Source organism: Ictidomys tridecemlineatus, chromosome 11 (genome assembly GCF_052094955.1).
Source record: "Ictidomys tridecemlineatus isolate mIctTri1 chromosome 11, mIctTri1.hap1, whole genome shotgun sequence".
Taxonomy (NCBI): Eukaryota; Metazoa; Chordata; class Mammalia; order Rodentia; family Sciuridae; genus Ictidomys; species Ictidomys tridecemlineatus.
The window spans coordinates 113,443,145-113,459,684 of NC_135487.1; the positions used below are offsets into that span (position 1 = coordinate 113,443,145).

Below are 16,540 nucleotides of genomic sequence, written 5' to 3' on the forward strand. Positions count from 1 at the left end.
TATTCATGTTTTTTGATATACATATTCGTTCCATAGCCATATTGCTAACTCTTGCCATTATTTAATACTAATCCTATGCATACCCCTTTAAGTAAATCTAATTTTACATAAAAGCTTATGTACTTACATGAATGTTTTTGTGTATTTTGATACATATATTCAATTATCAATGGCATATTTGCATATTTTTGTATTAATATATATTTTTTATTTCTGCATTTGCAAAATAAGAAATGTATATTCATACAACTCACATTAAACCTTTCACTGTTTTAAAGCATATGTGTTTATATATGTTTTCATAGATATTTTCACAAGTATATGCTCATTAATATTCATGTTTTCCAAAAATCTTATTCATTCCCAAACATCAACCCTAACCCAAGCCATAATTTAATACTAACTCTCACAAAACCCTTATACCTAAACCTATTTACATAAATATATGTGCAGTAATATGAATGTGTATGTGTATTTCAACTTAGATATTCAATTACAAATGGTATATTCACATATATATTATTGGTTATGCATATATAAAATTTATCTCAACAATTGCAATTTTAAAATGTGTGACAACTACCTTATATTAGACAAGGGTGCCAAAAGCATGCACTGGAGAAAGGATAGTATCTTCAACAAATGGTGCTGGGAAAACTGGAAATCCATATGCAACAAAATGAAATTGAATCCCTATCTCTCACCATGCACAAAAGTTGACTCAAATGGATCAAGGATCTAGGAATTAAACCAGAGACTCTCGTCTAATAGAAGAAAAAGAGGGCCCTAATCTCCATCACGTGGGGCTAGGCCCCAATTTCCTTAATAAGACACCTTATAGCACAAGAATTAAAACCAAGAATCAACAAATGGGATGGATTCAAACTAAAAAGTTTTTTCTCAGCAAGAGAAATAATATGTGAGGTGAATAGGGAGCCTACATTCTGGGAACAAATTTTTACCCCCCACACATCATAGCACTAATCTGTAGGGTATATAAAGAACTCAACAAGCACCAAAAAAAATATAATAATCCAATCAATAAATGGGCCAAGGACCTGAACAGACACTTCTCAAAACAGGATATAAATCAATCAACAAATATACGAAAAAATGCTCATCATCTCTACAATCAGAGAAATGCAAATTAAAACTACTCTAAGATACCATCTCACTCAGTAAGAATGGCAGCCATTATGAAGACAAACAACAAGTGCTGGCGAGGATGTGGGGAAAAAGGTACACTCATACACTGCTGGTGGGACTGCAAATTGGTGCAGCCAATTTGGAAAGCAGTATGGAGATTCCTTGGAAAGCTGGGAATGGAACCACCAATTTGACTCAGCTAAGCTATTCCTCTTCTCAGACTATACCCAAAGGACCTAAAAACAGCATACTACAAGGACACAGCCACATCAATGTTTATAGCAGCACAATTCACAATAGCTAAACTGTGGAGCCAAACTAGATGCCCTTCACTGAATGATTGAAAAAAAAATGTGGCATTTATACACAATGGAATATTACTCAGCACTAAAAAAATAATAAGATCATGGCATTTGCAGGAAATGAATGGCATTAGAGCAGATTATGCTAAGTGAAGTTAGCCAATCCCCAAAAATCAAATGCCGAATGTCTTCTCTGATATAAGGGGGTTGACTCACAATGAGGTAGGGAGGAAGAGCATGGGAAGAAGATTACCTCTAGTTAGGGAAGAGGAGTGGGAAGGAAATGGAAGGAGAAGGAAAACTGCATGGATGGTGGAAGGAGACCCTCATCGTTACACAAAATACATGTATGAAAATATGAATTTGATATCAACATTTTGTATACAGAGATATGATAAACTGTGGTATAAAGGTGTATTAAGAATTGTAATGCAAATAATAATAATTATAGAGCTCATGTAAAATAAAATTTAAAAAAAGAAAAAAAATATATTTCTACCCAGTGACCCCAGTTAATGCTAGATGAAACTCCAGATGAAACCATACACTGCCCCACTTCCTGACTCAAACTGTGAAATAATAGGATAAAATGGTTGCTGTTTTAAGCTATTAAATTTGAGATGATTTGTAACATATCAATGATAAATTTCTTAAATGTCCCTAAAGAATTGTATTTAAAGGTATCAAATCATTTAAAAATAAGCTCTATCAAATGGAACAGAAATAGCATAGATGGATTTCTCATTATCATATAAGACGAAAACTATTTCTCTTAATAAACTGCTTTCCATAGGATTTCATGGTCCACAGTCCTGCTTTAAAAGCTACTTTCCAAAATCATCTATATGTTTTGACATTCATAATTATAGTAAGGGGTAAAATTGAAGACAAACTGAATATCTAAAACTACTCATTTCTTGCCCTTTTTACAAAGAGTAACACAAATATGAATAGAATTAGTGCTAAAGAGAGTTCATTTTCTACGCATTAGAATCAAGCTAGGATTCTCAATAGTTATTTCATATTAGTTCATTCTCACGGCCAATACAAAGATAACTTTTACTTGTTTGGCATGAGAAAAAACTTTAATCAGCAAATCAAACATTTATTTGGGTCAGGCCAGCATTGCCAGGGCTTAGACACTGCATGATATAGGTTACCACTTATTTTCTTCCTCTCAACCCTCCCTGATACCTTGGTATCCTTTCAACACCACAGCTTATGCTCCCAGGCAGGCTGAGAACACCCACACAAAGTTAAGTATTAAACAAGGGGATGAAGAAAGCTTTCTGCTGGCAATGCCCATGCCACTCAATCCCTGTCTTGATTTGCCTGAATGCTTATTGGAAGCCTTTGTAGAGTTTAACAGCAACAGAGAATACTAGAGCAATAGTAAACAAACAAATGTAAAAATTCCTGTAGACTTGTCAGTTTGTGGGACTCACTTTTTCCAATTGCTTATTCCATGAAATATAATTTCATGAGATCCACAGCCCATAGGTCATCATGAAGGGCTGGCTCAGAATTAGTAAAAGTGGTATTTTATTAATGAAAGAAAAGAACTCATATAAGTAAATATGATCAACTGCCTTGCCATATCAAACTTTCTTTTTCATTCCCTGATAGGCTTTCTAGGCTTTAATGTTTAACTACTGTGTATCTAGAACAGATACAAAGCAGCTGTTGCTGAAATGTTGCCTGATTTGGTGATTTTTAAAAATCACCAGTATTCTATCTCAAATAAAAATGAATTGCTAAGAAATTAATAATACTTCACTAAAAAACTCAGCTGAAATGATGCACCAAGAACATTCAGATTTGAAAAATAGGTTTACTGTTGCTACAACATATTAAGGAGTATACTAGTGACTGCATTTTTGCTCTCCCAGGAATGATGCCGCTAAACAAGAAAATTTGTTAAACCATATTTACCTAGAAGTAACTTAGTGAAGTCTAGAAGGTACACTTATTCCTTCCCTCCCTGGTAAAAAATACTGTCAAATGTATTAGATGTAGATGAAGAGAAAAGTATTCTCATAACTTTGGGAAAAAAAAAAACACCTCATATATCACCTTTAACAAAGTGGCAAAAACATGAACTATTTTGAAGCGGTACTTAAAAATACTGTTTTGAAGGTCTTTTTTTTTCCAAAGCAAGGATTTATTCATTTTAAGTAATTTTTTTATTTATGTATGGCAGCACAATGTATTATAATTCTTATTACACATATAGAGCACAATTTTTCATATCTATGGTTGTATACAAAGTATATTCACACCAATTCGTGTCTTCATACATGTACTTTGGATAATGATGTCCATCACATTTCACCATCATTTCTAACCCCATGCTCACTCCCTTCCCCTCCACCCCTCTTCCCTATCTAGAGTTCATCTATTATTCCCATGTTCCCCCTTCCTACCTCACTATGAAACAGCCTTCTTATATCAGAGAAAACATTCAGCATTTTTTTGAGGGGGGGATTGGCTAACTTCATTTAGCATTGTCTTCTCTAAACTCCAACCATTTACCTGCAAATGCCATGATTTTATTCTCTTTTACTGCTGAGTAATATTCAATGTATATATGCCACATTTTTTTTTTATCCATTCAACTACTGAAGGGCATCTAGGTTGGTTCTACAGTTTAGCTATTGTGAATTGTGCTGCTATAAACATTGATAGGGCTGTGTCTCTGTAGTATGCTGTTTCTAAGTCCTCTCTCTGGGTATAGACCAAGGAGAGGGATAGCTGAGTCAAATGGTGGTTCCATTCCCAATTTTCCAAGAAATCTCCATACCGCTTTCTATATTGGCTGCACCAATTTGCAGTCCCATCAGTGGTGTATGAGTATACATTTTTCCCCACATCCTTGCCAACACTTACTGCTGTTTGTATTCCTAATAGCTGCCATTCTGACTGGAGTGAGATGAAATCTTAGAGCTTAGTTTTCATTTACATTTCTTTAATTCCTAGAGATGATGAACATTTTTTTCATATATTAACTGATTGTATATCATCTTCTGAGAAGTGTCTGTTCAGTCAGGTCTTTGGCCCATTTATTGACTGGGTTATTTGTTTTTTTGGTGCTTAGCTTTTTGAGTTCTTTATATATCTTAAAGATTAGTGTTCTATCTGATGTGTAAGGGGTAAAAATTTGCTCCCAATATGTTGCTCTCTATTCACCTCACAGATTTTTTTTTTCTTTTGCTGAGAAGAAACTTTTTAGGTTGAGTCCATCCAATTTATTGATTCTTGATTTTAATTCTTACAGCAAAGGAGTCTTACTAAGGAACCTTGGACCTCACTCACATGATAGAGATTAGGGCCTGCTTTTTCTCATATTAGATGCAGGGTCTCTGGTTTAATTCCTAGGTCCTTGATCCATTTTGAGTTGAGTTTTGTGCATGGTGAGAGATAGGGGTTTAATTTCATTTTGTTGCCTATGGAGTTCCAGTTTTCCAAGCATGATTTGTTGAAGAGGCTATCTTTTCTACAATGTGAGTTTTTGGCGCCTTTGTCTAATATAAGGTAATTGTAATTATGTGTCCTCTATTCTATACCATTAGTCTACCAGTCTGTTTTGGTGCCAATACTATGCTGTTTTTGTTACTATTGCCCTGTAGTGTAGTTTAAAGTCTGGTATAGTGATGCTTTTCTTTTCCTGCTAAGGATTGCTCAATAGACGCAGAAAAAACATTTGACAAAATACAGCACCCCTTCATGTTCAAAACACTAGAAAAATTAGGGAAAACAGGAACATATCTCAACATCATAAAGGCTATTTATGCTAATCCGTGGCCAACATCATTCTAAATGTAGAAAAATTGAAGGCATTCCCTCTAAAAACTGGAACAAGACAGGGATGTATTTTTTCACCATTTCTATTTAACATAGTTCTTGAAACACTGGCCAGAGCAATTAGACAGACAAAAGAAATTAAAGGAATACACTGAGGAAAAGAAAAATTCAAATTGGCACTATTTGCTGATGATATGATTCTATAACTAGAAGACCTTAAAAGTTCTACCAGAAAACTTCTAGAACTAGTAAATGAATTCAGCAAAGTAGCAGGATATATAATCAACACCCATAAATCAAATGCATTTCTGTTAATCAGTGCAAATCCTCAGAAATGAAAATGAGGAAAACCACCCCATTTACAATAGCATCAAAAAAAGTAAAATACTTGGGATTCAACAAAAGAGATGAAAGATCTATATAATGAAAATTACAGCACCTTAAAGAAAGAAATCAAAGAAAACCTTAAAAGAGAAAAAGATCTACCTTGTTCTTGGATAAGCAGAATTAATATTATCAAAATGACCATACTACCAAAATGACTATAATAATTTAATGAAATTCTGTTCAAAATCCCAATGATATTCCTCATAGAAATAGAAAAAGCAGTCATGAAATTTTGAAGGTCTTTTAAAAGAGCAGTATACTGTTTGAAAAGAGGTTTTCAATAACCAGAGAAAAATGCTCAAAATATGGGTAAAACTATATCAAGTTTTAAATTCCAAACGAAAACTTCAGGAGATAAGTACAATGTGCTTTACTTCGGCAACCTTATTTCTAGGGTTTAGTATTACATTGTTTAAACTGCTGTTTTTTCTCCTATACAATGTAAATGAAAAGTGGAAATCAACCGACATGTGGGATGAGGTGGGAAACAAAACTACAGGGCAGAGAAGGAAATACAGGAGACAACAGATGTGGGCTTAATAACATTTGCCCCCCTCCCAAAGATATCCATTTCTCAATCCTTGGAATCTGTGAGTGTAGGACCTTATTTGGTAAAAAGGATCTAGTGACTAAATTAAGAAGGTAGGGATTAGGAAATTATTTTGGATTCCAAATTGCCCTGATGGAATCAAAGGTCCTTATAAGAGGGAGGCAAGAGGACCAGAGACAAAGGAGGTAATGTGATGATAAAAATGGAAGGAGGAAGGGGCTGGGGATGTGGCTCAAGTGGTAGGGTGCTCGCCTGGCATGCGTGCGGCCCAGGTTCAATCCTCAGCACCACATACCAACAAAGATGTTGTGTCCACCGAGAACTAAAAAATAAATATTAAAAATTGTCTCTCTCTCTCCTCTCTCACTCTCTCTTGAAAAAAAAATGGAGGGAGGAAAAGTGATATGATTCACTTTTCCTTATGTGCCAAGAAATGAAGCAGCTTCTAGAAAAAAGGACAGGGCAGGAAAGCAGAAATCTTCCAAAGAGCTCCAAAAGAAACAAAGGTCTTAAAATGCCTGGCACCGATTTTGAATTTCTGACTTCCAGAACTATAAAATAATAAAACTGTATTATTCCAAACCATTAAACTTGTGGTAGTTTGCTACACTGGCAATAGAAAACTAATATAACAGCTTAGTGTAAGGAAGAGTGATGGTCTCTTCCTGTGACTCAACTATCAACAGGGATGGTGGCAAGGTTCTGTTTGCTGGCACCTATCCCACCTCCAGAAAAGAGCCTCCAGGCTGTGTGTGTCTCCTCCCTTGCAGCCCAGAGACTCAAAGGAAGCTGAGCCCAAAGTATCAAAAAGCATTAGTTTCATAGAAGCCAATCATGGCATTTCTTGGTCCATTTACTGAGCTGAGTTTAATCCAATCAGCATTATTGTTACAGGGTTGGTAAATTAAAATGTTCCATCCAGACAAAAGAGAAAGACTATATATTCCTAGACTCCCTCTAAATATAACAGGAGAGTAGTGTCCCAGCTGCTGGCAACTGTCTTACAATCATGGGTGAAGCCATGGACAAAACAACTGGAGGGGAAAAGCAGAATGGAGAAGAGAATAACCACAGAGAACCAGTGAGAAAGTGTGAGTTAACTATATTCTATCAGTTTTACCATGCACTTCTTTTTAGTAGAATTAAAATATTTCTTTTTTGTTTAAGACAGTTGGGTTGGTGGTATCTTTTTTTGTTATTAGGAACCATCTAATTGATTCAGGAAGTCCAACTCTTAAGACACTTAAAAAAGCTAAATAATACAAATTAGATGACTTGCAATTGCAAGGAGTCAACCAAGAAAAAAAAAATCTTGAAGCAGTGTTTAATTTGCTGTTTTTTCTATCTCCTTACATACACATGTAGTTTTCAAGAATAAGCAAGTTATTTTGACTAAATACAGGTGATGGCTTTACAATCTTTTTAAGATGGAGAGAATAGATTTTTGAGATTTTTTAATCAGTGACAATCACATCATGTAAAACATACTAAAAAGTACAACTGAGTTTTTAATATATAACTTCATACAGATTTTTGTTTCCTTATAAGTAAATAAAGATTTCTCATCCTGGTTCAGAACTAATGGCATTTCCATGACTGCTGGTGAAATTCAGGGCCACTGAATTCCCTCTTCTGCAAGCTGCACTTTCATCTCCTTTGTCCACTCTCAATTCTATTTGTCTTCATAGAGATATTGACTCATTTAAGAGGGTGTTGTCACTTAACAGTCTATTGCTTGGATTTGACTTTATTTTATCTTCGGACATATAAAGCTTTCTCTATTTTTTAAATAAATTCAAACTTGATTTCTTCTATAGCATCTAAGTCTTATTTCTATTTAAGGTAGTCTATTAGTCCCCAATTTTAAAAATTTCCATAGACTTTCTCTTAAATCCCTGGTTTAAGAGGATTGTTATTTGGCTTTTATTGTATACCTTTAATCAATCGGACATTTGCTTAGGTATGTCAAAAGAGGCAAGGTTCTAAGCACTTAGACTAACACCATATTTATTAAATATCTTCCTTGATCCTGACTGAGCATCCTTTCGGTGACAGAGCAGAAAGAACATGGGTATATTTCCAGCTTCCAGGGGTGCACATTTGATTAGATATTAGACGCTAATCTCAGTTTCATTTTAAGTAACCTATGGTTTCCATCTGGAAATGTGTATAATTTTTCTTAATCCATGAAAGTCTGTTTTGTTAATTTTTCCTGGGACTCAAAGGTCCTTAGAGACATGTCGGAGACATGTCTTTTTTTTTCACCTCAAGTATACTTATTTGTTCAATTATTACTCCTCATTCTTTTCCCCTGGTGCCACAATTTTTTAAGGTCGATCTGGACCTTCCCTTGGATTTTATTTATTCATTTCTGATTTCTGTCTAAAGTTTTACTCAATGTTATAAGACATTTCTTCAGAAAGCCAATTTTATTCTTGGTAGTGATCATTTCCATTTTCTTCACTAAAATTTTAAATTGTGACCTTTTCGGTTTTTAAACTTTCTTTCAGCAAGCCTTTTGCTGTTCTTATTGTAACTGCTTCTCCCTCAGAGTCTTCTGACAATGAACTTCTCTCTAGCATTTCAATGAGTCCTCTTCAATGGAGCCACATGCTCTATTAGACTTAATGTCCTTTCATTAAGGCCCTAATGACCTAGTAGCATATGAGCCACTTATTTGCCTGTAAAGCTTGTATGGTCCCAGATGAAGCCCAGGTTATACTTCTGGGAACTCCATAGCAGCAGCAAACCTAAAATTAGCGCACCACATTTACTGTCCCTGTTTTTGGGGACACTAAACAACAACACACACAAAACTATGACCCCCTCAGCACATAGTCCCTAACCAACTCAGCCTGAAAAAGCCCCCATCTGTTTCTGACCAAGACCAAGAGAAAAAGCAGGCCTGACACTAGATCTTTTCAGAAAGCCTCAAGGAGAGGTAGTCTTCCCTTGTAGGGATCCTATTATAACACAATAACCATCCCTGAATCCTAAGCTGCTCATTCATTCCCTCCCCTGATATGTAATGGGAACTTAATAGCATGAGCCATCTGAATATGTCCTGAGAGACTTCTAGGTGCTGGTGATTGATGAAAGCAGAATGGTCCACTGTACTCATACTCATCAGAGGTTACAGAAACTTGAGTAAAGGAGTAGGAATGAGGGAGAACCAGCCGTCTTCTCAGAATGCTTTCCTTGCCAGTGAAATTTCCTGTTATGGCAATTTCAATAGCATATAGTAAGTGTTTCTGATTCCCTTGGAAATCCTAACATTATAGACAGGGTGGGACAATAATCCAAAAACCTGCAAGAATTATAATTCTATTAATCAATTACTTTAGTTATGTATTTTGATTGGCATACCTGAATGATTTTCGGCAATACATCAACTCCATTTTTAGTGTTCTGTGTTGCAGTTAGATACTTTTTTTCCAAAAAGAATGTTACAACCCACTTAATAAAAACCACACGAGCTGCCATGTATGGAATTTTTGTACTGTAAATGCTTTCATTATCTCGATTTGTAGTAATGTACACTGGGTTGGTCACAAATGGGGGATGTCTGGCAGAAAAAAAAAAGAACAGAGTATTGATTAGGTTAGTTATCTGTATAGCAACTAAGAATGAAGATGCAGAAATAGCACCTTTTCGTAGGTTCATTGCTAACTGTCTTGAAATCTGACCAAGAAGAGGGGACTTTTATTGTCTATATACAGCTATGGAAAAATTAAGCTAATAGCTTTTTTAATAAATTTGAGAAATTATATGGGACTATAATACAATCTGGTCACATACCTAATTTAATCTCATTTTCTGACTGTAACATGTTAAAAGTATATAGGCACTTTAGAAAAACAATCTTTTTAAGTATTTTAATATCCAACACAGCACTGACTAAACCTACTGAACTTAAGTTTTTTCTACCCTTTTCCCTTTAGATGAATCCAAGGAAACAGAATTCATATAATATATTTGATGTCTAAGAATTCAGAACATTTCATCTTTGAGATATAAGATACCACATCTTCCAAAGAATTAACAACGAGGTCCATTTCTCATTCTTTAAATTCCTTCATCAATATGAAAATCATATGGTACCAGATTTAATATATTACTTGCCATAAATCCAACTCTGTCTCTTAACTAATTTTTGTACTCCCGGAGTACCTGAACGAAGCAGAAAAGATATTTTCAATAAAAAATTTTCAACCTAGTAATAGTAACAATGTACTATGAATATAAACTAAATTGAAGAATCAAGAAAATTTTTTTAAAAATCCACACATAACATAGCTAACAAAATAGAACTCTAGTATGACTAAAATTCATTTCTATATCTTTCCAAATGTACCAAGCTCCAGCTACTCTCCCTGTGCCTGAGTGTGTGCACATGTAAGTGCAACCATATGTGTGTATGTACATAGATAAACATGCACAGAAAAGACAAATGAATTAGTTGGTCATGTCCCCTAGCTGGAGTAATGCTCCTAATGACCTTTTCTCCTCCAAAGCTATCTTGAATATTCATGAACTAATTTAGCCTCAGATAATAATAAGAAGATTTGTCCTCCCCTTCCCCCACTTTCACTACTCTAAGGGATGCTTCTGTCCTGTGAATCCTCATTTTTTATGGAAGGAAAACTTTAGGTTCTAAATTAGAAAGTGCCTTATGTTTCCTACCCCCGCAAATAAGGGACTTGCTTTTCCTAGATTGTCCAATCAACCAAACATCTGTCCTCCATAAGCAACTGTCAGTAGTACCTGCTGGATAAAAGACCCAGTATAAAAGGGCATACTATGGGCAGCTGTGTGCTCTGGTCTGGCCTGTCTGGTCACTGAGCAAGTTCTAGGGTACCACAACCTACCACCCAGAAGAGGAGACTTTGGGAATGCAATTTTTACATTAAGAGATGGCAAATATAATTTACACACAAAAAAAATCATGATTTTTTTCAAAGATAAAGATTTATTTAGGAAAGCACACATATATTTGAGGGAGAATGCAGGCTGTTTCAAGGGAGAGACATCCCTTGGGATAAAGTAAAAACAATCAAGAAAGAATGCCAGCCATCTTGAGAGTAAGAAGCTTTGGGGATAAAGCAAGGAATACAAGGAAAAATGCAGGTTTTCTTCAAAAGGTGAGACAGTTCATGATGTGTTTTATTTTATTTTTGAGTATAGGAGTCACGGTTCCCATTATTGCTAGGAGATGATGAATATCTTAATATACGTAATTAAAATCACTTATTAGGAAACTTTAAACTTTGCACAATAAAGTTATCATTTAATATAAGAATACATTGATTACTTTAAAATATTAAAAAGTCACTATAAAAGAGACTGTACAGCTTTCCTATGAATGTTGCCTATATACACGTCAAACAGTATTTACCAAGTACAGGTTTGTAGATATTTGTTAACTTAGTAAATGATGGAAATAAATGAGGAAGATAATACTTTCAAAACAATGTAAAAAGAAATTTAAAACCAGTACCCTGATTCTCTTTATTCTTCCACTCCAAGCTTGCAGCCTTTGGATAATATGTGAAAAAGAAAACAAGCATATTTACATTTCAAATTAACACATACAAAATGAAATGCTGTTTTAATTAAAATTCTTTTCATAAATTAAAAAGAGGACAAATAATATTGGCAATCATGAAATAAAATTAAATTTTAACAAAGTTCAAAAGATTAGGATCTTTAAAAAATAGGTATTATGTGTTTTCAAACTTGCTCTGCTACATAATGTCCATATTTTTTCCATGTGTTCTTTGAAATGGTTAAACATTCCTTGTATCTTTAAAAGATTTAGTCAGAAATAATCAGGTACTTTTTTCCTAAACTCATAAAAGGCCATTTATAATTACTTTATCCAATACTACCTAAACATAAAATCAATAATAAAAGGCAAAAATTGATGGAATCTTAAAAAGAACATTCTTATTTTAAAGGCAATTAACAGGCTAAAATAAATCAAGCCTGCCAGTCTAGCTAATGGGTTAAGTATAAAGCTTTCACAGTGTTGAGGTAATATTATGAACCTTGAAAACCTAGCACAGTGAGTGCACAGTGTGAGCACTAGAAAAAAGTCCAGTAACTGGCAGCACTGCCCCAGAAGCCTGGAGAAGACTATCACAGAGGTGCAGTCACCACCATACTACTGAGGGAAAGATGACAGAGAAGGGGGTCTTAACAAGAATGAGCAGAGCAAATTATAAACCACAGAGGACCTATCACTGGTTCTTATTACTTGTTAGCCCAAAGCAGTGCTTACCAGCTTCCTTCATGACAATCCCACCTAGAAAATGACAATATCTGTGTGGTATCTGAAGTAAAGGGATGATTACTTTGGTTGCCTCTGGGGCAGAGGGGGTTAGTGTCCATAAACTGTCAGAAACTCTGCTCTGAAGAGTCACCCCAACAGACAGAAAGGAAGGGAAGGGAAGAGAAAGGTACAAGTCAGGCACATAAAACCCTACATACAGAGTGGTTTCAATGTGTGCAGACAAACCTCTACCCTATATCTATGCCATTCTCTTCTAGTTCTGGGGACTATGTGACTTATTTGACGTTGATTTATTTGAGATGTGTCACTAATGAGTGACACATCTAGAAAGAGAACCAAGGCCCTCAAAACATCAAGTTTTAGATACCCTGTGCTGATTTCCAGGGCAGACAGGATGCCCAAACACTTTTGAAAAGGCACATGTGAGTTCCTCATAGAAGAGGCATGAGTTCAATGCACAGCTTCTATAAGATGATAGAATGCCCTGATCAGGCTCTCAAGATTTTGAAGTCTTGGTTTTATGGTGCTGGCTAAATGAAATGGGGGTAGAGGTAGGGATCAGAATTTCCCAGCAAGACTGTACAATCAGAAAGGGCAGCCAAGAACTGAATTTTAAAGGATAGCAAAAACAAAACAAAACAGCTACCTAAAGAAAACTGGAAAGAAGTAGGGAGGGGAAAGAAGGCCAGAAGAAAACATCAAAAGTATCACTAGGAGAGGAGCTCATGAAGAAAGGGTAGTCACTGACAAATCACCTCAAGAATGAGCAGAGCAAATTATGAACCACTAGACTCCATCCTGATCTGGGACCTGGGCAGAAGACAGGCAACAGTAGGTGTCAAAGGAATGTTAGGCAAGAAAGAGGATGTGGCAAAGATGATGACTTCAACAAACCTGGCTCTGAAGCCCAGGAGGAACTCAGGAACATGAAAAGTGTCCACTGAGAAAAAATAATCTGTTTGGAAATACAGATCATGTGACACAAATCAGCTAATGATGTCAGTTCTATACTATATGGGTAAATCTAAAAAAAGGAGCATGTGAGGTGAATCAGGCTGTGCTAACAGCAGTATGAGCTCATTGCATGTGTTTTTCTTCATATCTTCCAGTCTACTCTGCCTACTCCTGGCCCATAGGTCAGCCTCTAGGCCTGCCTCCTCCTCCATTCTGTCATGCCAGCTTAGATATGAGGGGAGGGAAAGACATAAAGAAAGACAAATTGTTTGAAGAGATCACATAAAATAGTACAAATTCCTGGTCTTGACCTAACAACGATGCGTACTCAGTGTTTAGTGAAGTATCATAAAAATCACCCTAATGAAGAGAGAGAGAGAAAGAGAGAGAGAGAGAGAGAGAGAGAGAGAGAGAGAGAGAGAGAAAAGAATAAATGCAACACTGAAATAGCAACAATTTTTCTCTGACCTGAATAACCATATATTTCAACAGTATTTGAAGAAAAAAGCAGGTTTAGTCCTCAGCAATCTTCTCCCCTGATATGGCTGGCAGGAGTGGAGTGATTTCTTCTGGAAATATTTTTGCTGCAGGGTAGAAAATGAGACCTCTTTCACCAAAGTTAAATTTTAAATAGGGTTTTAAAAAATGCATTTTTTTAAACAACCTGATTCCTTCACATCTTACCTAAAGACAAAATTAAAAGCAATGAAAATGAAACACATGTATTTGTAGAAATGGATCTATCCAGCCGTTGGAACTGCTTATACTGAATTCTAAGCCAATGTGGATCAAGGGCTTAGAACACCGGACAGATGTCCCAGAGCCAGCCACCTCTCCCACTGGACTATTCTTTCCCTTTCAAATTCTGTTTCAATCAGCCCCAAATCATGCTAGTCATCAGGCAATAAAGTGATATGGAATAATAAATCAATGGCCCTAATAGGTGAGAGTTCCTTAAGAATTCAAAGGATATAAATGGTCTGATGAGGCCACTGTTGTCCTTCTATAAATGCTACATGAAACTAAACAGCTGGAAAATCAGGATGAATGTCCACTAATAAAACGATAGTGATGACAACAATAGACAGTCATTTTGGAAGGTAGATTTAAATTGCATTAGCAGATACAAAAACACTGCAGACATATCATGTATACCTACTTCCTGCTACTGCCAACATCTGTGCCTCCTTTTCATTCCTGTTTCCACCACTTCAGTAAGTTTCTCCTAACATCATTTCATATAAATAGGCTCCAAATATTTTGATTCTAATGTTTGTAAGAAACTAGTGTGAATTACAGGGAATAATTCCTCTTGAGACCTCATCAGAACTTACACTAAAGAAAATGAAAAATCAAGAATTTCCTCAATTTAAGTGCCAGAGTAATTTCAGTGTGTAGAGTTTACTGACAGTGCTTACCATCAGCTACATTAGGGCTAGGATTGATGAGTGTCTGCAGTGTGCAGGGCCCCCTGGATGATAAGATGGCTGGAAAACCAGGCACGAGGCATGCAAAAATCAGCACCTGTTCTGCGCAGTTTGTCTGAAGTGCTTGAAGCCACAAAAGAAACAACCTGATTCCTTCACATCTTATCTAAAGACAAAATTAAAAGCAATGAAAATGAAACACATGTATCTGTAGAAATGCATCCAATGTAGCACCATTCTTAAAGAAAAACTAGAAGTTAAAAGGCACTGTTAAAGTTCTGCACCAAGTTTGTCACTAAATAGAAAGTAAGCAAGGATGCTACAATACAGCACCAAGATTAAGAGTTTGGGTTCTGGGGCCAGAGGGCCTGGGTTCAAATTTAGCCTCTTCCAGTTTCTAGCTGTGACCTGTAGGAAACCATTTAACTTCTCTAGGCCTTAGTCTCCTCATCTGTAAATTAGGGAGGACAATAGTTTTTGCCACAAAGGACTGTTATAAGGATTAAGTGAGTTAATATATGTAAGGCACAAAAGGGGGTCCTGGCTCCCAGTTAGCACTATTTATTTCCTATTAACAGTATTTCATAATGTAAGGCCACAGTGTTCATACCATCAAATCTTGATTATCCAGAAAAACAGTGAAAAAGATAATCTTTCTCCAAATTTATACTGTGCTTTTAACAGAATTTCATAATGTCACTATAATATGCACCTGTTTATAATGTTCTTAAAAATCCTGAATACTAGGAGCTAAATGAAACTGAACACCTGGCTCAACCTGACAGGGCAGACCTCCAGCTACACTGCCTCAAGTCCATACTCTATTCTAAACTCTTCACTGTGCTCTGAATGGTCAGCATTCCCTGGTAGAAAAAAAAAAATCAAGATAGTACATGTAGGTAGACATGTACTTTTTCTTCTTCTACACTTCCAACTTCATCATATCCCTAGGATTAAAAAAGGCATCCCTCCTTTTCTGCATTCCTAAGTGGTTTTAAAAGATGATGTCAATAAAAGAAGATAAATAAGCAAATGAGAATGAAACGTGTCAGATGCAACTGAAAGATGTAATGAGCTCCAAATACAGGCAATTGGAGTGGCTGCCTGATCTCCTTTCAATTAACTCAAGGTAAGACTGGTCCCTCCAAATAAATAGTGTTGCAAGCCAAACAAGAAACTCTGCAGGAAAACCAAAAAGTGGAGAAGAGGAGACACACACACACACACACACACACACACACACACACACACACACACGAGAGAGAGAGAGAGAGAGAGAGAGAGAGAGAGAGAGAGAGAGAGAGAGAGAGAGAGAGAAGAGGGGAGGAGAGGGGAGAGGGGAGAGGGGAGAGGGGAGACGGGAGAGAGAGAGAGGAGAGAAAAAGATTCACCAATTTCCAAGAGAAGTCAAAATACACCAAGACAGATACCCTAGCTGGCAACAGTACTCCACATTAACTGAGGGGATTTACAGCATACTTCCAAACATACCCCTGGACTCCACCACTGCTCTGCTCAAACCTCCATGTCTTTCCATATTATTCCTCCTTTCCTCTAGCAGGTAAAATGAGGGGTAATGTTGAATACATATTATTCAGCCATCAAGCAAAAATGATGCAGCTCTATATACACCTAATCAAATAATATTTAACATGAGGAAAGTTTCTGTGAAATTCTATAA

The 16,540-nt window shown here is 36.1% G+C and overlaps 1 protein-coding gene across 4 annotated transcripts in view; it reads right to left on the reverse strand.

The window, feature by feature from the left end:
* Positions 1-9,560: 9,560 nt before the first annotated feature.
* The window catches only part of LOC144368310 (ral GTPase-activating protein subunit alpha-2-like), a 76,350-nt gene continuing 69,370 nt past the window's right edge, over positions 9,561-16,540 (reverse strand). The window contains exons 6-10 of one of the 4 annotated variants that reach the window (XR_013428115.1): positions 14,851-15,025; positions 13,901-14,016; positions 11,684-11,720; positions 10,309-10,356; positions 9,561-9,751 (exon numbers count right to left, since the gene is read on the reverse strand). Coding sequence is in view for 2 of the 4 variants with exons in the window: in XM_078027123.1 (XP_077883249.1) it covers positions 13,946-14,016; positions 14,851-15,025 (246 nt within the window). In the remaining 2 variants the exon portion in view is untranslated. Of the gene's footprint in view, positions 9,752-10,308; positions 10,357-11,331; positions 14,017-14,850; positions 15,026-16,540 lie in introns of those variants that run through there. The other 3 variants (XR_013428114.1, XM_078027123.1, XM_078027122.1) reach the window with 3 other exon arrangements.